The 27,954-nt window shown below is 43.2% G+C and overlaps 1 protein-coding gene across 2 annotated transcripts; it reads right to left on the reverse strand.

The window, feature by feature from the left end:
* Window positions 1–580: 580 nt before the first annotated feature.
* On the reverse strand, window positions 581–27,751 carry ccny (cyclin Y). 2 transcript variants are annotated; one of them, XM_035619111.2, is made up of 12 exons: window positions 27,409–27,751; window positions 27,041–27,260; window positions 14,083–14,157; window positions 13,011–13,031; window positions 11,824–11,858; window positions 10,686–10,786; window positions 10,560–10,595; window positions 10,384–10,441; window positions 9,978–10,097; window positions 7,473–7,639; window positions 4,990–5,152; window positions 581–4,562 (listed from the first exon to the last, which is right to left on the reverse strand). In XM_035619111.2, exons 2-12 carry the CDS (start codon window positions 27,192–27,194, stop codon window positions 4,446–4,448), a joined length of 1,047 nt encoding a protein of 348 aa, XP_035475004.1. In that variant the 5' UTR covers window positions 27,195–27,260; window positions 27,409–27,751; the 3' UTR covers window positions 581–4,445. The 2 variants fall into 2 exon arrangements, with proteins under 2 accessions (XP_035475004.1, XP_035475005.1); XM_035619112.2 differs by lacking the exon at window positions 13,011–13,031 and having other exon boundaries at window positions 27,409–27,749.
* Between the last annotated feature and the right edge of the window lie 203 nt (window positions 27,752–27,954).

Genomic DNA, 27,954 nt, shown 5'->3' on the forward strand with positions numbered 1-27,954 from the left:
CATGTTCTCCTCTGAGTCGGATTTTGTCCTTTTTGAGGAGTTCGGTGTTGCATGAAGGAGGCAAGCACGACTGTGAATGGTCTCGACACGTGATGCTCATCCTTTCAGCTCTGACCCAATCTGATGACGTGTGTCTGGAGCATTTACGATTGCGTGCGTGCTTGGCCTGAAGTTTGCAAACTGTACATTTCCATTCGTTTTTACATGTTCAATGTAGTTTATGAAAGATATTTGAAAAGTGTTTTCACCAAAGCTCAGAGCACCTCTCCATCGTACTGAATTGATGTGTACAGCACTTTACCACAGTGGTGATTGAAATGGAAAATCAAGGCTAATATGGAGGATTAAAAGGTGTCCTCTTAATCTTTATATTACCACTTGCTCCGAGTCATTTAATTGTCTCTCGTGGAGAAGAAACCCTGCCGAGTCACATACAATAAAGAACATATTGAAATATCCTGCTACGAAGTGGAAAGCCTTTGGGATAATGAACGACAGATTTTTAGTCTCGGTGCATTACGATAACCTCTTCCAAAAGGTGAAATAATCCTTTTGCATTAAACAAGAGACAGGCAGTGGGTTTATTGCAAGGCTGTAAAGTTTAATTCTTGCACACGTTTTTCTAAACATTGCTTCAGAAGAGAAAAAAATGGGAGCAGTTCTGTAAATCATAGGAGAAAACTTTCAGAGAAAAAGAAGAAAATAGAGGAGAGAGAGATCTGATTTTGGCAAAACTGAGAAGAGGAACAAATGACTGACTCACGAGACGGGAATTAGTACACTGACAATAACAACAGAGTACAGTACAACTTGTTGAAAATACCAATGAAACATGAACCAAAACAAAAAAAAGGTCACAGCTCCAGCAGTTGACTGAGGCTAGCTCGGGAAATCGTCCCGATCAGGGCTGAATTTCTAGAGTCCAAATGTTGCCACTGAAAAGGGGAAGAAAAACCAAGAGGAAGGTAAAACTCTAAGCAGAGGTAGAGTTCAGTGCACAAGGCTATGACACACACCTAGTAACCAGCCGACTGGACGCCACAGACCCATGGTCTTTGCTGTTGGGATTTTTCCATCTCGGGACTCACCATAGGCATCAACGCTACACTGGGCTGTATGCACACAAACGTACAATAAATAGGGATATACAATCCTCGAATACCTCTAACAGTTTGAACTCACAACAGCAACTCCAGTAACGTCACTTTCCTAAAAGAAATGATCTGTACTTTAGTTCCCACTCACTCAAAGCACCATGCAAAACGACAGCTCTCTTTCCAAGACCCCGATCCCTTTTTTTGTATACTTTATGTGCAAATGGTTCCGTATCATAGCAACTCGTGGAACACGATCGACCTCCAGGCACGAAGGAGGTTACGCTCGTGTACCAACTTGAATGACACCTTTTTGTTTTATAAAAGAAAGATGCATTCAAAAATGTTTTTTGAGATTTCCAGGTTGTGTCACGGTATTTTTTGTAGCCTACAGTGATGAAGTGGAGAAGAATGTGAGTTCTGCTGATCATAAGGCAAACAACCACTGTTATGAAGTTCATATATTAAAAAAATGAGTTGACACTTTACTTGACCCATATCCTCGTGAAACTGAAATGAAATAAACCAATTCAACTCAAAGAGATTTTACCCTCTACTACATTGCTGCTACATTTTCCTATTTCTGATGATGAAAAGAGCAAATAAGGTTGGGATTGTTATTTCCAGTAAAAACCTGGGGAGCCCCAAAACTGACAAACTGTTGGTAGAGGTCATCAAACAAGTCACAGTTAACTCATAAGTAGATAATATTGTCAAATAATGAAATCATCGACTGAAACTTTCTTTTCCTTTAACTTCCAATTAGTTGGTAAAAGAAGAAGAATTTGCTTTTGCTTTTACTTGAACCACCAATCAGTTGATGAAATAAATAAATAAATATTTACTTACCCTTACTCTACAGTTCTTCGGCATGCTTTTTTTTTTTCTTCTTTCAACTCCGTTTTTTATTTTGTTTTAATATTGAACCTTCGAACAACATAATCATTTACCTTTAATAAGAATATATCATAATCACAATAGTTTTCAAAAGTCCTAATTCTTATATTTGAATGTATGTCTAGGACTGTGTGGCTAGCCAACTTAACTGTAAACGCTGGTAGGTGATCACACAGAGCGTGAGCCTTTTCAGCTCAGCCAGCTAAGGCTTACTTTGGTGATAAAAATACACACGCCAGTGCCAATAATATGAACTGTCCATACACTGAATTGCATACAGCTATAGCATCACTGTACAAACTCATGTCACAGTAGCTAAACATTATTAGCTGGCAAGTAAACGCGAAAATACTTTCACCTTTGCAGCTGATGCATTTTTACCACATTTTCAGTGGGAAAACAGAACCAGGAAGAGGATTAACAATTTCATCTGTACCATGATCCAATAAGTTGAAAAATGAAGGAGCTTATGAAAAACGAAATGATCTTAAGGTAAAGAAAAGTCAAATATATTTTCTGAATCGACTGATTGGTGTTACATAAAAAAAACAGCAGCAGGTGATTAGTTGTTATATTAGATGTTTTAAAGAAAATAAAAGCTTTGTATAACTTTTTACTTTATTTTATTTAACTAACAATATTGATGTAATTAGTCAAATTTTTTTAGGAATGAATCTGGAAAATGTATCTGGCAATGTTTACACACTGGGGCATTTAAAGAAATGACAACACAATAAAATTTGCCTGATTTGTCCTGTATTATCTCTAGATACCAAATACAGCAAGTGACACATAATAATGGCATTTTTTGCAGTGCGAAAACATCAAAACAAGAAAACCGACATAAGTATTCAGTGGTGTCTCCCATTTAAATCTTAATACTTCTTCTAGTTACGGTCCCCATCATGTACAGTAAAAACTGATCCAATATAAATACTCTAACATCTTTCTTGGTGGGGTTCTGCGTTGGTCTTTACATTACGACTCCAGTCTACAGATTTGCACACTGGCACTGTATTTACACTGTACAGAGACAATTAGGACATTTTTTTTTTTTTTTTACAATCTATCTTTGTGTAAGCAGTGTCTGAATTGTCACACATACATTGTCATTCATTTGGGTCCCCTCCAGAAGAACGTCAACAAAAACAGCCCCCGAAGAATCATGCTTTGAGTGGCTTCTAAATGTCCTTATTCGATTTGTGCTGTTTGTTTGTAAGCTGGAAGAACCATACAAAATGTTAAAGGAAAAAATACTTCAGTTATTTGTTCTTTTCCTCCGCTAGAAAGGGGAGAATTGTTAAATTAGCTTATTACAGGCACCTAGGTCAGGACAATGGCAGTGAATAAAGTACAACAGAAGCTCTACAGTATGTCTCACATCTGTCTCGGAGTAATGGACCCCCGTCTTCCAGTCAGTCTTCTCCCAAGTACACATACTTTATTGTATTTAATAGCAACAATAAGGTGATGCATGAATATTGCTTTAGGCTGTATCTTAATGGTGGCTGTGCTATGAGACGAAACCCTTCTGCAACTGGATTTGTGAAGTTGAATTGTCAGGTCCTGTCAAAGCGCCCCTTGAGCTAAACACGGAATTGCGTCCAACGTTCGCTCCCTGCATGAGAGCTTCAGTTGAATGGCTACGGTGCAAATGGCATATGATATCAAGGAGGGCTGATGATATGTAGTCCATCAAAGGTATTAACTGTACACAAAAGTTAACAGTGGAATGTACATGTCCCTCCTTTGTGTACGTTTGAGTTCTCTGCTGGATGGGAATGCAAATGAGCGGAATAAGAACAACAAAACACTAAGATAAATTGAAGAATTAAGCATTTAAGATTTTAGATGTGCCCGAATGCGGTCAAAAAAAATGATGTCACGCTTCAAGAAACAGACTGCACTGAAATGTTAAAATCAAAGGGAATGTTCATGGCCTCCGTCAATCAACCATACACGCCAGTTAAGCCTCAAAGGGAATTATGAAACGCTGTTGCCGCTGTCATGAGTTGTATTTCGCATCAAACTTGTTCCTTTTTTCTTTTCCCAACTTCACACACTCGCTTATATTGCCAGCTGTATTTCCATTTGGCCTCTTCTTTTTTTTTCTTCTGCAGCCAAGGCCACTTCATTGTCACAACTTTCAACCACACATCGGTTTGGTTCAGCTCCGCTCCGTTTGGCTCAGTGCAGGACGCCAGTGGGACTTGTTTTATGTACAAGGACCCAGGGAGGGTGCAATCTCACTGGTAAAAGAGCCAGATTGTGTCTGTGTGTGCGTGTGTGTGTGTGTGTGTGTGTGTGTGTGCGTGTGTTTGTGTGTGTGAATTCCAGACAGACCCACTGATCCACAGGACCGCTGCCCACCTGGTTCGCCTGCTTCCCAGGCAGAGATAGAGAATGTCTGACAGGTCTATGTGTTCCTCTGCTGCATGCTGCTGGCAGCCAGTGTTAGGAGAGGATGGCTGGACACCACCGCACCACCAACAGGTTGTCTGCGCTCACTGACCGCTTCTTGGCTTGTTTCTTCAAGTCCTTGTATTTGTCGTCACACAACCGTGAGATGGCCTGAAAGACAAAACAAAGATTTGATTTTTTTTTTTTAAGCATTAAAAGTCCATTAACAAGCACAGGGGTACTTGTAACATTGACAAATGTCTCTAATCTACTGAAGCATTAAAGAGCCATACAAGTGAGACGATTGCGATTGCCTTGGAACAAGAAAATCAAGCAGTAATTAACGTCATTAATTATACCAGTCTTTCCTGTTGGGAAAAATGTTTTTACTTGAATAGAGAAAAAGCAAGCAGACAACAACGTCATCACTGTGTCCAAGATCTGTTTGAAATGCTAAGTGCACTGAGCAAGGCAGAGGAACAGAAGATGAGGCAGTGAAGCAAATTACACAGCAACATGGCATTATACCCTTCGCCCAACAGAGGATCTAGACCAAAATCTAAATCTGCTTCCACCTCTCTGTGTGTGCGCTATTCACCTCCAGCTTCTGGGCCTTGTCCCTGCTGAGGGGTTCCAGGGGGAAACAGAGGTTGTTGGCCTCAGCCATGGAGCGCAGGTCGAAGTAATACTTGGCGTAGACGCTGGACGGCACGTTGATGTTGAACTGCAGCAGCTCCAGGAACTGACGCTCCAGCTCATTCCTTCAGCAGAGAGGATATTTTGACATGTACGTTCAAATTATACATACATATTATACTTATATTCAGGTTCATCATTTTAATTTGGGTTATTTTTTGAAATGGTTTTCACGCTCGAATGGTAAGAAAACGCATCACTTTCCCCATACTGTCTATAACTGCAACGCCTTTTTACAGCCTCTGACTGAAACAATTGGTCTTAGCCCCTGTCTCTTTAAGGCCCCCCTCCTGATGAAGCCAAGTCTGCTCTGATTGGCCAGCTGGCCCCTGTTGTGATTGGTCAACCGCTTCCACTCTCACTCTCGCTTCACCTGGCTTTGTTAGGGGGGCGTGCCAGACTATAACACTATAATACACAAGCCGGATAACACACTAGAGGAAAGGCAAAAAGTGTCGGAGCGAGTTAAGATTTTAAGTTAGTTGGTCCATTAAAATTGAATTTCTGTCCACAAATGAAATCCAGTATAGACGGAAAGAAGAGGAGACATGGAGGCTTGAGTGCTCATGAGACCATCGTGGCAAATCCATCACCTCATCCAGAGAGTGGGATTTATCTTCACATTTACAGTACCAGTGCTCAAGCACCCGGTAAATCCCCAGTACGCCCACCAAATATAAGCCTTTCCTAATAATATCTAAGCAATGGAGGCCCCTCAGCATTATGTGCAAAGAAGAATATTAAATCCCGCATCGTGAAAAAGGTTGTTGTCATGCATTGGCTTGTGGCTGACAGCTCTGTGATCCTCTCTGCAGCGCTGTGACAGCCGCTTTCATCAATTTCTCCTTCCTCATTTTGCATCGCAACCTGCAAAAGGAGCACAATCCATCTCCTCTTTCTTGCCCGTTCCCCCACCCATGCACACTTACAGGCATGCGGCAACAGAGAAGCTATATTTAAACTCCACTGTATCCAAACACTGCCTAACAATACTGCCTCTTTCAGCTATTCCCATCTGTTTCCTTTTGTGTGTGTTAATTCTTCCCGAAACTTCCCTTTGCAGTCATTTTACAGCCAAGAGGTGGAAAGGGGAATTCAGCAGACTATGTTCCAGAACGGGGATTTATAAATATAAATAAATATACTGTGTATAACACAGATCTTCCAAGGAAATATTTGGTCAAATTCTGAGTCACCGTCCATATGCACAGCTGAAGCACATTCTGCGCTTCTCTCCCTGCACAGCGTCTCACACAGGTGGATTAAAGTCAGTCAGCTGTGTCCAAGGACAAGAATATACAGCCACTGGCACAGAGGAGCACGAATGTAGAAGAGGTCAGAGATCGTAGCAGTGGCAACACGTCAACAGCGTCATGTTCCCCCTCACATTAATCCACCAGCCATTCCTGTGGATTTGAGACGGATGTGGCGTACGGGACACAGACCTCAAAATGCTTTCCCCCCATTTTAAACACTCAGATTTAAGTATTACGCGCAGCAATGAGCGTAATAAATTGTGACGGTTGCGAGAACCGAAATGAGCTGCGTAAATCATCCTCTATTAAAGGGAAGACCAAAGGAGTCGGACAACATGGGCAGCGGGCGACCTGAACATATCTGGACGCAGCGTACACGTGACTCTCAACACCTCTTGAACCCAGCCCGACCCCACAAACAACAGGCTATTCTAAGCAAAGAAAGACCCTGAGTTGTTTGTCACAAACTGAGGCGAAGACAAGTACAGGGGTAAAGTAGAAAGGTGAATGACAATGAAAAACAACAAAACTGTTTTATGGTCAGCAACGCTCACAGCCAAAGCAATGAGTCAATTGAGTTAAGTAAGTTATTCAAGTTATTTTTAAGTAAAAATGTCCTGAAATTAAACTTTTCATTTGTAAATACAATTTTACTGTAAACCGAATGTATTTCAGTTTTGGATTATGGGATAAACGCGTGATTGACAGGAAATTAGAAAAAGTTGACTCAGAACAAGAATAAAAGTCCTGACTTGGTCACACTCCACAGACCAATCAACCTCAACTGAGAGCTACTGGCTATTAAGTCACCAAATACATTTAACAAATCCCTCACAAATATATTAAGTTAAATATCAGCCAATTTATTTTATGTTCCCGATAGAAGTTGAGTAATGAGCAGTTGTCTGGTCAGGCCGTGTGTTACTGATTATGAGTAAAAACACCCTGCCACCTTCATAGGACAAAAATACAATCATCTAAAATAAATTTCCCAGATTAATAATTATTATTGTTGCACAATAGAATGTAGGTCAACAGCCACCGTCATCAGCTGCTGAATCGACAGGCCTTTCTAAACCTCTATATATACAATACGCATTGTTTTCTCCAGGTTTCTCCAGGGACTCACATGTCCTCCACGGTGATATCCTTGAGAATTTGGCAGTAGTCGACGTTCCAGACAGCCTGGTCGTCCCACACCTTGGATGCCAGGAGGATGGCTCCTAACACGATGCGCTTCCAGTTGGCAGGACAAATGTCGATCTCAGCGTAGGTCAGGAGCCTCTCCACGTACACCTGAAGACAGAAGAGGTGTCTCAGAAGAAGCCCCTTGTTTACTACTCCTTGTTTTTTTAATGTACATTTACACGACGTGCAAAAGAACAGCAAGTAAATGACACAACAACAATCATATCAATCATTTCCCTACGTAATTAGCATGAGCCGGTGTTCATTCTGTGTTTACTGTTTTGCATTCCCTGGTGAAAACCAAAATAACAAGATGTCAGAGGCTGATGAAATTGTCCCCAGAGCTCCTCGTAAAATATCCATGTGGATCGAACACCTCCATCTCCCTGCCTCTCTCCTCCTTTTCATTTCTCCTTCTCTCTTTCAGGAGCCAGAACTCCCACCGGTCCCTAAAGCTCACTCCACCCGCAGGTAGCCGTTCCTCACAAGTCGGAACAGAAGCTGATCCTTCTGATCATCGCTCTGTTAGAATCTATGAGAGAGTGTGTGCTATCCCATTCTAGAGCTGTTCTGTCTGAATCTGCACATGGGGCAGAACTCAGTAATATGTGACTTTACAAGTTAAACAGACACCTAGAAATCTTTTCGAAAAGGAGATGGTGTGTGTGTGCTGGAGGATTTTTACTGTGGAACTAGTGGACATATAATGGTGACTCGTGGCTCGGACGAAAAGAGAGGCCAAAAAAAAGATTTCGCATTAAAAAAGAAAAGAAAATATTATTTCATCCTTCACAGCCTGTTTAGACTAGCCCACTCGCACAGCCCCGGTGGATAATTGGACCGGTCATGCTGGGCTGGGCTTCGTGCCTGCAGGGCAATGCTAAGCTTAGCTATCTCTGCAGTGGCTCGGAGACTGCCAACAGACGGTGCATGTACACTCATCTGGCAGCAAACACAGAGGAGAGGCTGCATGAAATGAGAAGCGACCCACTTGCTGAGTGACATGAATGCAACTGCACACAGAGAGACAAACAGGCACAACAAAGAGTCCAGACAGAGCCAAACAGTGTGTAACCAGACCCAAATTATTTAATGTTGTGATTTTTGAGGTTCGGCACAAACACCGTCACGCATCAACTGGCCTCCGTGGAGTTCAAACGTGGAATCAAACGTCAGCCTCAGGACGGAGTTAATTCTCTGGAACAGAATGTTCTCATTGGATTAGAAACTGTAAAACGATAAAACACTAATTAAAAATTTGTGTTATGCCCTCTCTTATATAACACGAAAAAAATATAATAGAGTGACTTTACGTCTATTGTTCATAAAAAAGGGAAAGCACTTGAACTTGAAGTTTTTCTGCCAGAAGATGATTGTAGAGTGGAAGGAAGACGTCCAGTTTCCATCAACTCGCTGATCTAAAGTTAGTTAAGTTAAAACCCCATAACCACCCACCTACAGCGCTATTCAGTAACGGATGGCATGCCAGACATTATAGTGGGGGACTGGAGGAGGCAGGCTATGTGCCAGGCCGTGCTATGTATACGCATTTATAAGTCTTGTAAGACAACATTTGGTGAAGACCACCTGTACATAGATGAAGCTCATAGAGACTCAGCGTAGTTGCTTCCCAGTTACAAATTCACACCCATATATATATATATATATATATAGTTCACACATTTGTGTTTCAGGAAGTAGAGCAACCCAAGGGCTTTACTAGGCCATGTCGCAGTCTCCTGGGACACACACATGTTAGCCAGAGTGACAATGTGCGGAAAGAGAGGTGTCTGAGCAGATGAGAGGGGAGGAAGAGAAAGTTCATTTCATCATGAATGTCTCAGATAAGAAGATTTAAAACTATAGCTGAGTAAGTAAAGTAAAGTAGATTAACCCTATTCTGTATCCACATAAGACTGCATATGCATGTTCTTGAAGTTAGTTTATACTGTTGTAAAATAGACACTAATGCTTGACAACATCATATTTTATTCTAACCATGAAAAAAGGTAATATTCCTGATTACTTCATTTAGATACCTTGAATCTAATGCTTGTAATCGTTTTATGATGAACAGAAAGCACTTGTAAGATACAGAAAGAAAGAGAACAGCTGTCTTTGTTTTTGCATTTTTTTTTATACAGGTGGGCACTGCGGGATGTCATAAGAACATATTAAAGTCCCATAGTATACGCTTGCTACAGGCAAAGACAAATGTCATACAGGTCTGAAAGGAAACACCGGAGACACAACCTATAGGGATATACTGAACATTCTACATGAATCCAGAAGAAGAAATTAGTGAGAGGAAACAGTCCAAGGGAGGTAGCAGAAACAAAACAGTGCATGGCCCTGGAGAGGAGGATCGGGAAGCAACACTCCCTCCTAGTGTGAGCTCAGAAACACATACCCACACACATATATACGAACACACACATCCACTCACCAATGTGACAATCGCACACTCAGCGGTGAGTTGTGCGGCGCTGAACAGCATCCGGACGAAGCGGTAGATCTGCTTCTGCTCCGGGTCGTGTTTTTCATAATCGGCAGGGACCTCGGACTTCTACAACGAATAGAAGATAGCAGCGAAACAATATGAAACACACCAAAAAAACAATAATAATTGATATGATTGTTTTCCACAACGGAATGAGTATTGATTTTGAATGGCGTGCTGTGTATTTATTGGATTTTGAGGCAGAGGGCTTGTGAAAATCCTCAGATTGAAACCCAACTAAAAATACTGTACATGTGAATGGACTTATTTGCTGTTCATCCGTTTGTGTGGTTTGTCTTGTTGATGAACAGTGTATGCATTATGGAAACGTGTCTTCAAGTGAAGGCCTTACGGTGAGCGGATGCAGTTTCTCATCCAAAATGTCTAACACCATTCTTCCGTCGACATCTCTGAAACGACAAGCGGAGAGGAGTATCATCAGACCATGAAAGTAATAAAATAAAACATTGCATTTAAAGTATGACGTCTGCTAACCTAAAGCAAATGGACGAAAAACCCTTTTCATACCTGTTCTTTATGTGGTAGTATATTGCGAGGGATACGCTGCAAAGACAAAATGAGCAACACTTGAACGTCTCATCATTTCAGACTGAAATTGAATATCACACAGTGGGTTTTCTGTGATGAAGTTACCATTTGATGGTGTATTTGAGGTTGGGCTGACTGACGGTGCTGTCATCCAGGAATATGGTGGAACACGAGCTGTACTTCCGTCTCACCGGGCCTGGATGATGCTGGAGATCACAAACAAACACGTACACATTAATCTCTACTTCTGTCAAACTCACACCTGCCCACGAACAGCCATGACAAGTGGGGCAACCTATCAACCCACAGACATCTGTCTTTGTCTCACATGTTTGCATGCAGGAATGGCATTTATGGTAGAGTGCATCTTTGGAGAACTTCTAACTACTTTCTTCTCATTGGCTTGTTTTGTTCTACTTTATTTTGTCCTAATGCTTTATCGGAAGTCACAGAAACCTCCTTATATTTGCCTTTTTAGATGAAAAGTCATTAGTTGATTCTAAAGTGCAAATATGGCAGTATTTCTTTCAGAAAATTAGATTAAAAATACAAAAAAAGGAGGTTTATTCCTTTCTAGAGAAAAATCTTACTGACTTCATAATTTGAGGAGGAATGGGAGAAGATGAAGTACATCATAATGTGATGACATTTTTTCTATTAGGTTTGACTGAATCTAATAATGACATGTAACAACATCTGAGCACTGAGTTCCTTTCAGGTTATTAAACATGACTGAAGCTGTAAATGGAATCTGTGAGGTTTGACGAGGGCGGGACGGTGAAAGAAGGGCCGGGTCATTTTCAAGGGTTATCCTGAGCACTTTACCTTGTTCTCCGAAATGTGTGTGAACTTGCAAAAAAATACAAGACATTGAAATTACCATCGGCACAATCATTATTATCACAATTGTAATACCCGTAATTACCTCTGCCATGGAGGTGACATTTTTGCCCCAGTCCATACATCCATACAATTTTGGCTTGGATACGGAATTCTTTTTTTCTTTAACATTGGGAGATTTTCTCCAATCTGCTGGGAATAATTCATGAATCTTGATGAAAATAATAAGGCATATTTAGGGGACTGATATCTATGAGTGTGTGAAATGTGGTGCAGCTTGATTGAGTCTAAAGGGGACTGTCGAGCCATGGCGGAGGTAGGCGCTCTACTTGGGTAGATCTATTCACAGTTAAAGAAACTCCCTCGCTTCCTTAAGTTTCACATTGTCCTTGCTCTTACTTACATGGTTGATGTAAAGGCTCTTCCGTTTTTCCCGAACTGAAAAAAAAAAAAGATGGAGAGACAGGTTGTCAGTATCAGTGCAGTACACCACCCTGACAGACAGGGAGCAGCATTTATCCAGGGTTCATAGCTTTTTTTTTGTCATCATTTTTTGGGGGGGAGAATAAACTGATTGAACTGTTTTTTCCTCTAATTATTCTACAGTGCATTACACAAAAGCAAAGCAATTTCACTTCATCGAAATGGTTTTGTCTCCTGGCACAGTGGAATTTCTGTTTTAATCTGAACGAGAGTGAACAAAGAAATAATCCATTCATCAACATGAGTCCAGATTAATCACATGTATTTTCCTTTCTTTCTGTTCACACGGATCTGGTCATTTGCAATGTTAATTCTGTTCAATGGACATTGAGTTTTGTAGAGCTCAGTTCTCTGGCTGTCGTGTCGTGTCATATAGCATAACAAACACAGCTGTGTGTCAGCACTGTGTCTATTTGTGTTTGCCCGACTGTGAGTGTACATATGTGTATACATGTTCGCTCTGATGAAGGAAAACACACAAGAGGGAAAAGGCAGGCAAAGCAAACTGGAGCAGTGACGTTGTTAGCTGTCTGGCACCTCTCGTCCCGGTACTGTCTGTCTCTTACCTCGAACACACACGCGTACACACACTCTAATGTACATTATTTTCCCACTGAGCAGATGTGACTGTGTGCACAGCTTTCTAGCAAAAAGCAACAGGCTCTTACGTCATGAATAGGGCTGCATAGTTTACTGAAAACACAAATAATTCCAAATTCTGGACGTGTGGAATATCATCATCATCATCATTTACTCATACAACGGGACGAACACCCTTCTACACAATGTGCTCTGATACATGAATCAAATCAGTTGCCCTGGTTGAAGCCTAACATATTTCGCACAACATTTTTTTGGCGCACTGCTGACAAGAAAGAGAAGTTGACACATGACATTTCATGCAGACATGCAAATACACACTGAATGACACCAGCAGCTCAGCAGTGAAGGCACACACACGCACACACACACACACACACACCCTTCTTACAGACAGGTCGATTACAATAATACAATAAAGATCGAGACTACACGAAGTGTCCAGGCCAAACACACTGGAAGCATAATTTCACCTGCCTACTGGGGACCAGACACATTCATGCTTACCTCTTCGGTTGGGCACAGCAACTGAAAAAAAAAGAGTCCAAAAATGTCTCTATGTTTGCTTGTAACACAGATGCACAATGGACCTGAGTGGAATAAAGTTTTAGGGTGTATAAAGTAGCCCGCTGTGTGGCGTACTGTAGTGGTGCAATGTGTCGGGAAAATAGGCCAGCAGATATTCACACAAGAGCCAGATAAGGCTGAAAAAAAGAGCATGGAGACTCAGCCCCTGATATCAGATCAATACATCAGCCTTCAGGCTGTAAACTCGTCCGCTGCACCCGTGTCTGTCGATGGAGCAAACATGAATCATCTTATCGTCAAAGCAAAGAGATTATATCTACACTGAAAGGTAATCCCAAAGAACAACTTCATCCCATTTCAGTTGATATGTGATATTACAGTCAGCCTGAAGGGTCCAGACAGCTCAGACTCAGTCGCTCTACAGCCTGACAGCAGATTAACGAAATGATCCTAACTCCAAAACAGAAAATCTGACAAAGAGGCAGCTGGTAGGAAACGTTCACACGCGTGCAGCCTTTACGCTGGATTAAAGGATGCTGGTCAGTGGGACTTTTTTTTATCAATCCGCATCTGAAATCCGCATCTGACATCTTTTCCCACAAAGTGGGAGGCACGTGTTGTCTCTTGACGTGAATGAGTTTGAAATATGAAGATACATTTGTGGTATCAGGTGGTAATCTGCCAAATCTTTGAGGATCAGTGCCAATTGATAATGTACAGGAGACATATGAAGTGTTCGATAGATTTCTCTGGTTATTTGCGGGCGTTTGACTAAATCCATGACAAGAAACACAGGACGTTTCTTCACTTTGCATCAGACAAACACACAACAGGTCTGAGCAGGTCATATGTCTCATAGTGAATCTGCTTCATTGACAGTAAACAGGTTTTCAAACCAACCAACAATATCCCAGGTTTTATCTCTCTCTCTCTCTTCCACTTGGTCCAAAAAATAATCCGATCATCACACTCGTATTATAAAAAAAGGCATTTGCCAAACCAAGGAGTGAGGATTTGCAAGGTGCCAATCTTGGAATAGAGCAAAACCCACCGTCGGTTTGTGACTTGCTGAGGAAGATGGTACTGGCCCGGGGGTGATCCGAGGGGTTATACTCCATGGGCAGATCTGGAAGAGGAAGAGGAGAGAAAGAAAACTTTTGTCTCACAGGCTCAAATGTTATAGTCATTCCAAACGCATTTGTTTACTGCAAGCTGTGTAAACCTGGACGACCAAGATACACTTTGTGTCTGCTGGAGGCTCGAACTCAATCACATTGTGGACTGCAACATTTCCCCTCTTGAGGCTAAAAATGTGGGATTGTTTTGAGGGGGTGCACCATCGCTCTTGTAATCAACTGAGCTAAATGGAAAAAAACAATGTGTTGCCACAACACTTTGCTGCACCAGCGCTGTGTAAATGGCAGTTTGCAAATCAGCGCACTTGACAAACACAGCAGAAAGGTATAGATCTGTTTAGATCACTGTCTCTGCACACACATGCAGCACCAGCGAGGATCAACCCGCGGATCAGACAGTCGCTGCCAACAGATCACACGCACAAAAGAGCTTTGAGCTGGGGATAGATGACGTTGTCTGATGGCAGGTTTGAATTAAATCACCTGTAGCTTCTGACTGCGACACTGAGGTGTGTCTCCAGGTTCTCACACAGGGTGTCAAGTGCTTCTGCTTGTGCAGTTTGAGCATGACAGTACAAGAGTTGAATTTTTTGCTTTTGCACCTTACTTTCCGGATATCTGCCTTGTACAGCCAGAGGAAGTGTTTCCTCTCCGTCTGCATCCTCACCACTGTTGCTACATTGTTGAAATGAGGCCCATATTTTGACTATCAGACATCTGGGGTCAACGTGTGCCAATATTTGGTTTTAAAGGGATCAATTACACTTGCTGGAAAGCTTTTTATTGCACTTGACAGAAGACTGCTATATAAAACTGAATATATTAGCATCGGTTTTGTCAATCAATCAAATTATATTTGTATAGCCCATATTCACAAATCACAATCTCAATAATGTGAAGAGGTTTTATGGCCTAGTTTCTTCACCCTGATAAAAGGCCAATTCATGTTTAAACATTGGTTTTCATTGATAAATTATAAACAGGAAGTTTACAAAGAAAAGTTGGAATTTAGCAGGTTTTTGTAGCATGCCGGCGTTGTGTCCATATCTGTGGTTAGAGAAACAGAGAGCCACAGTTGTTGAAACACTTATTATACTTCCAAGATTGCTTGAATTTTATGGTGGTCAGGTCAGTTGATTAAATATCCTGAACAGCCTTAGAGAAAACATTTGTTGACACAAGGCTACAATCATTATCGAGTTTCCATCTGGGTTGAATATTAACTCCTTAAATCTCACCGAAACAAATTAACGATAACACACAGATGCAACATTGAAGCCGTAAACCCTCACTGTCAAAACCTAGGGAAGGAAAATAAACCAAAATGCAATGAACACGAGCAGTGTGGGGTGTTGACCCCATCAGCAGCTTCTTGGTATCTCGGGTGATGTCAGTGAAAGAGGAAGGATCAGGAAGAAGGACCAACACCCAGAAACACTAATAGAGAGAATGAGGTGAGAACAGACAGGCTGGTCACGGCAAAGAAGAGGGACAACGAGGGCAAGAGAGCATAACATCGGGCGATGAGAGTGACAGTTCTGAAATGTGATTGCCTGGGAGAGAGGAGAGAAACGCGGCAATGAGAAAAGAGACGGGAGATGGGAGGGAAAGAGGGGAAAGGGGGATATGAGAGAGGAAAGGGTTGGGCAGAAACTGGGGGAAAACGAGTCTTTCAGTACACTACAGGTAATGCTCGCAAGCCACCGCTATTGTGTCCGAAACTCTTTTGAACTACTGTCTTTTTGTGTTGAAGAGCCACTTAAAGAGCTTCAAAGGACAGACACACACAAACACACACACACACACACACACACACACACTTACGATCAGGGAGGAAGTGCTGAATAAAAGATTGCTGTGTGGGAACAAGCAAAGAACGGTGAAGGTGAACTGAAGCGGGGCTCATGATGGTGCACACACTGCTCGACTTTTAGTGATGCATACACATTCAAGTCAATGCACACACACACGCACGCACGCAACTGCCACATTTTGTAATTGCCGATGATGTAACCAGGGCAGGAAGCTCGGGTGTGTCCCTCACTACGGCCGGGGTCAGTGACCTCTGGTGCGCCTCCACCCTTCCCCCCCAGTTCTCTCTCCCTTTCTCCAAACCTGGGGTGGACGCAAGCACCCAACTTCCTGCATTTCAGGAAGCAGAGAGGAAACGAAGTTGGGGCTGGCGGTTACACATTGTTAGGGATGACAGCTAAACACAGAGTGGAGGGAATAGGTCAGTTCATTTATTACCGATGTAAAGAAATAAAATGACCAGTCGTTTGTACCACAAAACCCAGAAACATTCACCTCAACCAGCTGCAAACGCTTGAGGAGGACACCGACGCTGCTGGTTACATTGTTAAAAGAAAACCCGGCGCTCTGCCGGCCTGCTCTCAGAGCCTGTCATGATGAGGGTGGCTTCAGGTTGCAACATCAGCCCAGACAGGAAGTCCCTTTGCTTTTTTTTTGGCTGCCCTGCCGAGGTGTCAGCCCGGGGAGGTGGGAGAGGGAGGGGGCGTCCAGATGGCACAGCGTGGCACTGCCCTGCTGTCAACAGCATGCTATCAAACAGCACACCCACACAGCTAAGATTGGAAGCACACAGCACATCTTGTGAGGGCTTGAGAAAAGAGCACAAGATGGGCGTCTGGGTCCGAAAATAGATAAATTGAGAAGAAAAAAACGCCTCATCGCATCAGATCGCGTCAGTGAAGCCGTCCTCAGTTTGTACGAGGATCCTTCCTCGAACAATTTAAGCTCTTGCCTCAATTGGCCGGTGTTTCCCTTTTCTCTTGAAATCTCACCTTGAATCTCATCCACCGGCTCTCAGCCTCACGAATGCAGCTGTGAGCAGCAAAGCAAACCAGCTTTCATCTCGTACTTACCACAGTGCAAACTTTACAACCTCGGGCACCACATGATACGGTGGGCTGGCGCTGATAACAGCTGTGTGTGTGTGTGTGTGTGTCATAATAGGAGAAGAGTGGAAAGTGTGAGAACTCCAACAGAGAGGACCCCGCCATTAACACACACAGCGGGCACTGGAAGCGAATAAGGAACAGAGTGTGAATGTGCGGCAGAGGGCAGATATTGACAGTCAAGTGGCTCGGACAGCAAAAAAAACACTTTGCAGAGTTCTCGAGGTGTGGCGAACAGTGAAATATTATGAGCTCTCCTGAGGGATTAACCCGGCACCTCTCTGAAAAGTATCTTATCTGTGTTATGGGAGTTATCTGTGTTAGAGAGCTGCTGTGTTTTCATCTGGTGTGTGTGTGATAAGAAAGAGCACGAAACAGATGAGCGAACAAAAGGTTATTAGCAGCTTGCAAGTCGGTGTGCATTTGCATATGCCACGGAAGTTTGCTAAAAAGATAAAACCTATTTTAAGTTATTATTGTCCTTAAACGCCTCGTCAGACTAAGGTTAAAAATATTTTATTTGATGTCGCCATGTTATTTGTCACATTCACTAACCCACCTCTGTTGGCGACATGCTTTGCCCTGTTGGCCGTGTTGGTTCTTTTTCTTTTTGCGTAGGTTTCAAGCATCTTTTACAGACGGGTTTGCCCTGAGTGTCGGCTTTGTAGTAGAAACAATGCCACTTTTTCGCTCCTTGCGTCTGCTTTGATGACAATCTGTGTTTGGTTGGCAAGAGCGCAGTTGAGAGCAGATGTGCCTCTCGTGTTGTTGTCCCCAGGAAATGTGAAAACACTTGACACTACCATAAACCTGCAGGAACAACTCATATGATATACATCTCTTTTTAAAGCACATTTACTCGTCAAATGTGGCATAGTGCCGTAGGCAGGCTATTGTGATTCCCCGACAGTGTACCTTGCCTTGTGTAGTGATGTGTTGGATGTGGAACACTGCTGTTGGTTACTTTTAAACATGACAGATCGATGTAATTAAGTGAAGCTGATATGCAACAGCACACGGGAGGGAAGAGGAGAAAAGAAAAGAAAAAACTGATCTCAAGTAAAAAAGCAAAAAGCACTATAAAAACTGCAAACACACCACATGCGACACAGTGTTTTCTGTATGAGTTTCTCAATACATGCTAGGAAGCTACATTTAAAGATCAAGGGGACAAAATAAGCAGCAGTGAATGATGCTGCAAGGACAGACATAAAAAAAGGATGTTGCAAAAGCAAGGACAGAGAGGCTGCTCTCCAAATTTTATTGACATTTAATTTACTAAAGACCAGTAACTCATATTTTTCCAGGCACTTAAGTCTAACGGTCAGGTTCAAGAGCAAACTTCTGCTGTTACACTAAGAATTATTGATGACAATGAAGTTTCCCTTTGCCTCTTCTTTTTAAGCAGCGGCCCTGAGACTTTACGGCTCAGATTCATTCGTTCCGCCATGAAGTTAGAAATCCCCAGGGATACACAATTATACAACACTGAAAACTCAGTGTAGAGCTGTTCCACAACCCTTAGTCCAAACACTAACAAATGTCATATCACATATACAATGGAGATTTTAGATCCATAGTTCAAAGGGAAGCGCAATAGTTAGACACAGAAGCGAGTAAGGGATGTAAGGTGTTGACGTCTTCATCGACAGGGAGAGGACTCATTTACTCTGCATGCTAACCAATAAACCCACCCTCCCGCTTTCCCTCTCCTCCCATCCCTGCAACCTCTCCTCTGTAACTAGGCAACGCTGGCTTGAAACGATTCAGATGGCGGAGGCAAGCCCATCAAAGGCGAAGACAGATAGCCTGGCTTTTTTTTCCTTCCTTTCATTTGCTCTATCTCTCTCATCTGCTTCAATTCCACACTGTACCAGTTGTTACCGAGTTGCATTGCGCTTGATGATGCGGCGACACTGTGCCCACTGCACTGATTTCTTAAGTCGTGGGCACAACTTCACACACTGCCCGACTGATGGAGATCGGAATTCATTCTTTCTTCCGTAGGGAAACGAGAGACATATAGTAAAGAAATGTGCCACCTGTGCCACGACAAATACAGTGTAACTTTTGCAGTGCTCTGGGATCCGGGACTGTGTGATAGATAGATGTAACTTTATTGACCCCAAACCCGGAAATTCAAGTACACACAGAGCTAGTGCAGCAAAGAAGCTGTGGAATAATAAACAAGCAAAGCCTTGCTGTCCAATTTACTGTGAAATGTCAAAACTGTAATTCTGTCATCCGTCTTGATGACGAGACACATGGGGCCAGATACTCATGTGCGCTCAGAGAGAGACGGAGCACAGGTGCAACTCTGGCAAAGCTCTGTCACGGTATCCATCACATACACGCTGGGTTATTATTGGGCATGGACCTATTGTGAAAAATTCTGTGCTGAACCCAGTGCTGTTGTGGAAGAATAACAATTTGGCCGACTGCTGAAACCAATGTTTTTTAACCAGTGCATTGTGGTTGTAGAAAACATGCCTGGCGTCTGCAAACAAAACAGTAGAAAATATTTGTCGAGCAGATGGTTTGGTAGTTTCGACTTGTCACATGAACCATGGCTCTGTATGGGACTGACCTGTGCTTTTCCTACAGTGACATGTCAAGATGTCCGCCCAGAAAAGGGTCTACAGAGTGTATTTGGCTCTCAAGTGCTGGCTGATTTAGTCCCGAGTCTTCTACACAGAAATAAGTCCACAGGCAACCAAGAAAGTCAGGGAAGGCAACATTTTTTTTATGTCATTATAATCCGTTGCCACAACACATTGGCAAAAAAGGCGATTAATACATGTAAATTCCTTCACTTTTTTACATGGAGTACTATTGAAGAAAGATGCATAAAATATTAGAAATGGTTTGCTAGAAGAGTTGTGATGCATTAGACTGCCACCACCCGTTGCTCCTCTCACAACTCCTTTTCTAATCTCTCTTTCTTTCCTTCTCTCTCTCTCTCTTTCTCTGCGGGGTTCATCCGCTGTCAAGCTGTGAACGGAGCCGAAGATGACAGGAGGGCCATCTGTGCCAAGCTCTGTCATACTCGGTCTGTGTTTACATTTCCACACAACACATACGCACATGCAAATGTTGCCATGCACATGGATTTGTGCGCACAAACGTAAAATCCACAAAGGCACAAACAACCACACCAAATGAATAAATGTGTGTAAGTGGCAAATGACAGAAGGCACATTATCTGAACCACGATTACACAGAGCCCGTCAAGCTATTTATCTGTTGTTGTTGTTGTTGTTGTTGTTGTTGACTGTGTTGGCTGTCTGGTGCTACTGTGTCATTCTGGCAGTCAAGGTTAATTTCCAACAGCCAATCAGGAGCATGTAATTACCTCCACACCTGCTCACCAGACCAGCAGCAGCAACTCCACCGGTCCCATCTGATGGCTGCATGCTCGGTTAGCCGGCTAAATTAACCCTGACGGCATAAACAATAAGAGTGTAGAGTGTATCTATAGGAGAGAGCAGTGTATGATTTTGTAATCACCCACACAAGAAAGTCCCATGATGAAAGCCCACATGTGGATTCAAACCACATGTTGGTGTTAATAAGTCTAGTGGATGTGTTAAATGTGAAATAAGAAAACTGCTGCCAGTATAGATCATTAACATCAGCGACATTGAAAGCATCTGTGACAGTTGGCAGGCATGGCTGTTTCTCAATAACCTTTGGGAATATATAATATTCTAGTTAACAGTTTCTTAATGTTCTTTAAAGTTCCTTTTCCATTTTAAAGCTCCATTTTGGCTGATAAAGTCTCTTTCCTCTAAAACCGAAAATCAAAAATCAAAACCCAAATAGGTCTTACACCAATGGTGGATATATTGCTTCCCAAATAACTGTGGAATGTATAGGATTATTAAGAAATTTTAACTTCACTGTTATGCCTACCACTACCACTACCGCTACCTTTCCCAGTTTTCATCACAAATTTGCCAGTAATGCAAGTGGCGTGCGCCCAAATGTCTTGAGCTCCCAAACACCACATCTGATTGCCATCGAGTCCCGTTCCCAAACTGTGCACTTGGAAGCACCACTTCAACAAGCACATAGACAGATCGCATTATGTGAGCTTGCTTTCTAATTATACAGAACAATGAATGATAGAATCTACTCTCGTTGATTGATTTCCTTTTTCCCCCTGCTTACAAGAAAGATTGGATTTGGGGAATACTCTTGTTGAAGACTTGGTTCACTACACAGCCATCTTCCAGAAGCTTTTAATTCTCTGACAGCACAAAACCAAAATACTAAACTATTCTATTGCACAAATCCTTGAGTTTAATTTTTTTTTCCTCAAGCAGCATCAACTTGTTCTTTTCCAAAAGTAAAGGCATGAGGGGAAACCACCATTCAAAATCCCTTTAGTACCGGGGAGACCTCAAACACACCTATTAATAGTGTGGACATGGCTGGACTCATAAGCCCTCATGTGGCATTCTACATACACATCCAGCATTTACTTCTATTATAATGTACTACCCATTTTCACAATGTGAGGTGTGATAATATTATTCTGCAAAAGCAGACCATCAACTTTTGATCTTAGCTGTGAATAATGAGCTCAAGTGATCAGTCTCAGTGAAAACTACACCCAATGGCCCAGAATATAATCCCAACAAGAAGGATCTGAAATGAGCTAAGGATCTCACAGCACAGAATGGCTATTAGAATATTACACCGCAATAATACTGAAACACATCTTCCACACAGAGACATGCTCTTTAACTATCCTTGCTCTGTGATCCAGAGGCTTGCTCCCATCACTTAATCAGGACAGCAAAAGGCAATTTTGCGTGAATTTCTCAGGAGAGTTGGGCACTATGAGCAGGTAATTTGTGGGCAGCAGATGCACCTTCCAAAGTGTTGCATATATAACGGGTTGACAGTCAAGCCTATTTGAAATGCCGTATCGGTCCTGTCAGTGCTGACGGTCCTTAACAAACCTACAAATGCTCCATTTTAAAAACAAGTGTAATGCTGCATCTTTTATGAACGGGCTCCACAGTGGGATCAAAAATCGTTTTTCAGTTTTCATTGGTTGCACCAGTGCAGGTCGGTCTCTGTGAGTGAACAGTATGTGCAGAACAGTCCGTTCTGGGAAGACCCGCATCCTACTCAGCCTCTGATTGGCTCTGACCCTGACATTCTTTGCTGAGTGATTAGTGGTGGAAGAAGTGTTCAGATACTTAACCTCAAGTTAAAGTCCTGCATGGAAAATTCTACTTCCGCAAAAGTACCTCAAATATTAGCAGCAAGAGGTTGTGTAAATGTCGAACCACTGTTTCGGTCCCTGTGATGTATTATTTCATATACCTTCATTATATTCACTTCCATAGATTTGGTTAGATCCTTATTGAAATGAAAACATGTGAGAACTTTAGTATGACGTAGGAAATTTCAACATAGTCAGTTAAATTTGAATTTTGACTTTTTTTAAATCTAGGACATAAAGACTCCAGACAGAATAAGGAGAATTTTTTTCACCTCATCAACATACAAAACATCATAGTTTCATGCAGCCTACATCTAGGTCAACTCGTCTGGAATTCCTGGTTAGGAGACTCCCCAGGCTCATCAACCAGGCATGAATAATCCATGTCCAGATTTCAATTAGCCTGCGAGCCTCAAACTCATCAATGTGTGCGTGTGCATGTTCGTGTGTGTGCCTATGTGTGTGTGTGTGTTCCAGAAATGACTAACTTTAACACTGATAAGAGTGAGACAAACGCTGGGCCTGGAGCCACTGCTCATTTACAGATGTCTATGTTAAGTAAGAGTGAGCCATCCATCTGTCTTGTCTACCAAGTGTCTATCTCTTCTCTCCTATTTCTTCCGAGACATCAACTTAACTAAGAGCTGCTGTGCAAAAACAGTTTCTGATCATTCTCTGATCAAATTAGGCTAAAAATAGCTCAGCTGTGTAGAATGTCTGTGAATGGCAAAAAAAATCAGAGCTGCAGCTGAACCTTTTCTAGAGCCAGATGAGATACTGTTTGTGTAAATGAAAATATGTTCTCTTATCTCGTCTTCTTCTATTATTCCCCCTCTCCTTCCTGGACTGCAAAAAATATTTTCATTCAGCCAATTTTTCTCCAAAGGAGCAAAGAAAAGTGACCGTTTCCCTTGTGTGAGAAATTTGAATTGTGTGGATGTGTGTGTTTATGGTCAAGAAATGTGGAAATTATGTTTCATTACTTTCTATTAACATCCAGGATTGGTTCAAGCACAGTGCTACTCTCCATTGCTGGGTCTTTTTTTTATAGGTGGTATGATATGATCCTCTGAAACAATATCTTTGCTTCTGTTGTGGTGCAGTAAATTCACAATAATCATTAATTGTGCTGACCATAACTTCTCTTACTCTTCCTCACTCTCTCTCTCTATCTATCCCAGGTTGTCCATTCCCTTGGAGTTAAGACTGAAAGTTTTATTTACAGCAACGAAAAATGAAAATCAAGAAAGACAAAAAAAAACTCACATGTTCTGTCCATTATCAGCACCTACACTTGAGTTGTAGTGTGTGTGTGTGTGTGTGCTTGTGCGTTTGCATGTGTTTGTGTGTGTGTGTGTGTGTGTGTGTGTGTGTGTGTGTGTAGGCATGGCAAATTAGATTTGATTTGAATTCAATTCAATGCTACTAATACAACTACTAATAATAATAATTTAATTCATTAATGGGAAAATTGGTCCATCTTACGATCAATCTGACCCCCTCCAATCAACAAGATTTTGAATTATCTGCACAACTCTATCAGGTATTAGCACATTGGAGTATTTTGTTAGTAGTATTTTGAGCATAATTCAATTGTCAAAAAATGAAATAAAACACAGAATCAACAAGAGCACTCGGAGAGCTCAGACCTCCGCCAAGGCTGAGCAACCCCCCACCTGTCGCCTACTCATTTTTAAAATGCGATGTATTTGTGAACATATGTTGTTGTGCCCTATCTTACAATGGTGAGGATAGAGGATTTCTATAGATATCCTGATATAAAGTGTGAATTTCTTTGGCCACAATTACCTTAAATGAATTACCTAAAGCCTTTATACCCACATCACTGCTGCCTTCTGACAACATTCAATGCATTTTTCACATCAAATGCGTTTAGACCGAAAGCATCTCGACCATTGAATCTGCTCGGTGACCACACAAACCACTGGTCGAACAACCCTGGAGCCAGAGAGCAGAGGAGTATTTCACGAGTGATTTCCTCCGCTTGCCGATCAATTCCTTACCCTTTGTGTTGATAGCAACCATAAAACTTAACAACCCTTTGGGCCTGTACATCAGCAGCAGTCGACATGTCTTTATCGTAGTCTGAGACAAGTGATGGGCTTAACCTTGATGTGCTGAGGAGACCCCATGCCCTGGTATTGGCATGCTTACACGTGCTGTGAAGTACGACCTATATAGCCTGACAGAGGCATAAATAGAGACAAATAAGCTGTCAGGAGACGTGTGACTCTCCAGCCGCTAACACCGACTGATGCAGAAATTATGATCACAACTCAGGGAAACGTACAGAGACTGAGCGAGCAAATGCTCGGGCAAATGAGATTATACTGCTGCTTTGTGAAATGCGCCACTTCAAAGACCCTCTGTAACTGGAAGACTGTTCAATGAGCACTGTGTGTGTGTCTGTGTCTGTGTGTGTGTGTGTGTGTGTGTGTGTGTGTGTGGGTGTGTGTGTGTGTGTGGGTGTGCACGTGTGTCCTCACCACAGCAGTTCTCTTGGCTGATTTTCTTTTTTTTTTGTAATCACATGCTCAATGTGCCACACGGAAAATCACACGCAAGGAAAGAAGAAGCATTCATGCAAACAAGACCAGACTATGTGTCCAGGTAAAAAGTTAAACACGTGTCCTTGCATCACATGATCTCCTTCTACATATTTACCGTTCAAACTGTACTCGAGATTACACCAGCTATTTGCTACAGCCATGGCTTGGGTTTGATGACCTTCAGACCATGTAACTTGCCCATGTATCCATTTGCCTGGACTAAGCCGTGTTACTCCACAGGATATGGCTGTGGAGTGCCATTAGAGGTCAGGTGGCAGGGTCAAAGGGTCGATACCTAAAGACTTGCGTAAACAGCGACATAGGATAAACACTCAAAACCAGCTTGAAACCTGTTCTTGCTCTCCCTTTCCTTTCATCACAACAGTTACTCTAACAATTAGTCTAAGGCTACAGAAGCTGGTTAAGGTGGTTCCGACACCTGGTTCGGATTGGCCACACTGTGGAGGTGTTCCTGGCAGGTCCAACTAGGAGGACAGCCCTGGACGGACCCAGAACACGCAGGGAGGGATTACACAGTATATCCCATCTGGCCTGGGAGTGTCTTGGGATTGCCCGAGGGGAGCAGGAGGAACTCACTAAGGAGACAAGATGTCTCGAATACTTAACCCGGTACTACAGATGAAAAAAAGCTCTTTGGGAAGCTCAAGTCCACAATTAGTGTCAATATCCATCTTTCCCTCATTCAATATCTGCTCCATCACATACAGAGTAGCTAAAGAAGGCACAGATCAGACCCTGAGGTTTTCTTTTCCTGATTACCCACTGCAGGGAGTCCAATCCTCACAGGGGGGGGAGTGCAGCGAGGTTGACTGGCCCCTTTTTTTGCAGCACATCATTTAGACTGAGCAATATCGCTCTGGGAAGATCGCTGCCACGCCAGAGAAAGTGAGACAGACGTAAGTGCAATTGGCATTTTGACCTGTTTTTTGGCTGACATCATGGCGCCCTGCCAGGGGGCTGTTTCTACTATTTGTATCCTCTTACGCTCTGCACTGTGTGACAAAAGCCCTGATCTCTACTCATTTCACCGTGACAATGTGATGCCAAGTTGGGTGACGCGCTGCCGCTCGAACCGAGTTTGCTCCGACGACTAGCATCAGGACTAGTTCCTGTCCTGTGTCATATGTCATGTTTTCTAATAACTGCACGTTTCCTCCAGCACCACAGGTAATCTCCTGTTAGTGGTGGCATGTTGGGATGATTTACTTCCTTCTCCCTCTCCTTCCCATGTCTTTGCTAATCACTGGGGCTCCTACTTTTTTTTTGTCAATAATACACAATTAGAAACAAGTTAGATACTAATGAATCCGCACGATTGTGCAGAACTGTTGTCTGATAAAACTATACAGTACATCTGGCCGGGTAAATAACATATCAAAACATTGTGCTAGCATTTAATGAGCCAAAAGTGGTTTCACTGAACTATTCCTCAATTATCTCGCACAAGCGCAACAGTTTTGATCTGTAACGTACAGCAAATGTCCCAGCGTGAGGGTGCTGGCGTTACTGAGCGATCAAAAGTGTTTTGCCGATCATTCCCTTTTAAGAAAGCCAGTCGACACCCTGCCGTTGCCGTAGAAACCATCCATCAAATTCACCCTCCTCACCCTTCAACATGCTGTGTGAGCCGCGGGAATTCAGTCACACACACACACACACACACACACACACACACACACACACACACACACACACACACAGCGAACATGAGGCAAAAAGCTGGAGGTCCAGCACATCCGAGTCATGAACCTCCATCATCCAATAGACTGAGAGTCCCAATACTTTTTTCCCAGCATGCCTCAGAAAGCCCCAGGTTTGGGCTCCAGACAGCACCAACCTGGAAGGTGACGGAGAACCCTGAAATGTAACAGAGACTCCAACAGGGATGTAAAGGCGGGGGACCACTTATAACGTGACACTCCACAGAAATCCCCAACATGCTGGTGGGCTGGAAAAGGGGGGAAGCAAGCCTCCAGTACTGCAGTTGGTGTAGTGGGTGGGTGGGTCCTTTGCGCAGATGTTGCACAGTCGCCATGAGCAGTTAACAGGGCAGCCTCAGTCTGCAGCGGCGGCGCGCGCGTTCACAGAACAACACGCGCCGTATCAACATCAATGCCGTTGCCCCTACCGTCCAGGTTCTCCCTGTCGCTGATGTGCTGCAGGTTGCAGCCCGTGTCCTCGCGACTCAGCTCCGGCTCGGGCCGGTACGACTCCAGCCGCGAGTGGTTGTTCCTCCGGTGCTTGGGGCTGGACGACACGCAGCAGGAGGTCGTGTTCCCCATGGCGGCGGCGGCGGCGGCGGCTCTGGTCCGCGACCCGGCGGCGTGTTGTCTCCTTCAGCCCCGCGACTGCGAGAGAGAGAGGGGGAGAGAGAGGGAGAGAGAGAGGGAGGGAGGGGGGACGGGGGACGGGGCGGTGATCGTTACATGCCCCTTCTCTCGGGTCGAACACGGACGAGCGGAGTCATTCAAATTCAACACGAACGTCAAAACGAACCAGTGTAGGCCGATGCACGACGAGGAGCGTCCCGCCCCCCCTCCCCCCCTCCGAGTGTCCGGTCGAGGGCAGGTGGTGCCTCTATGTCACAAGCTTCGGTTCCTCCGTCGACTCCGTCGCCCCTTGGCTCCCGTCCGCGCCTCCTCTTATCGCCATGGACACATCCCGACACAGCGTTTCTTCATGGCGACATTAGTGACGAAACAATCAAATGGGGACGTGATACCTCGAGTTGGTCGGGAGGAGAGATGTCGTCGCTCGCGGAGCTACATGGTTGCCATGTACTGTTACTGTAACTGTTACTGTTGCCGCTGCTGCTGCTGCTGCTACATCCGCTGCCGCGTTGCATTCAAGTAAACCCGGGAAAGTCGGAGAATGAAAGTCCAAAATTGGCTTCGCACTTAAAAAAACTAATTCTCCTCAGTCTGGGTTTTACACATGGAAACTAAAAGAAATATAATTAGATCTTGGGTTTAGAAAATGGGTGAATTTGCCTCAATTACTACTTGTAATTGTGGTAATTACAACTTGTAGCATTGGTTGCTT

This window comes from Scophthalmus maximus, chromosome 21 (genome assembly GCF_022379125.1).
Source record: "Scophthalmus maximus strain ysfricsl-2021 chromosome 21, ASM2237912v1, whole genome shotgun sequence".
In the NCBI taxonomy this organism is placed as follows: domain Eukaryota; kingdom Metazoa; phylum Chordata; class Actinopteri; order Pleuronectiformes; family Scophthalmidae; genus Scophthalmus; species Scophthalmus maximus.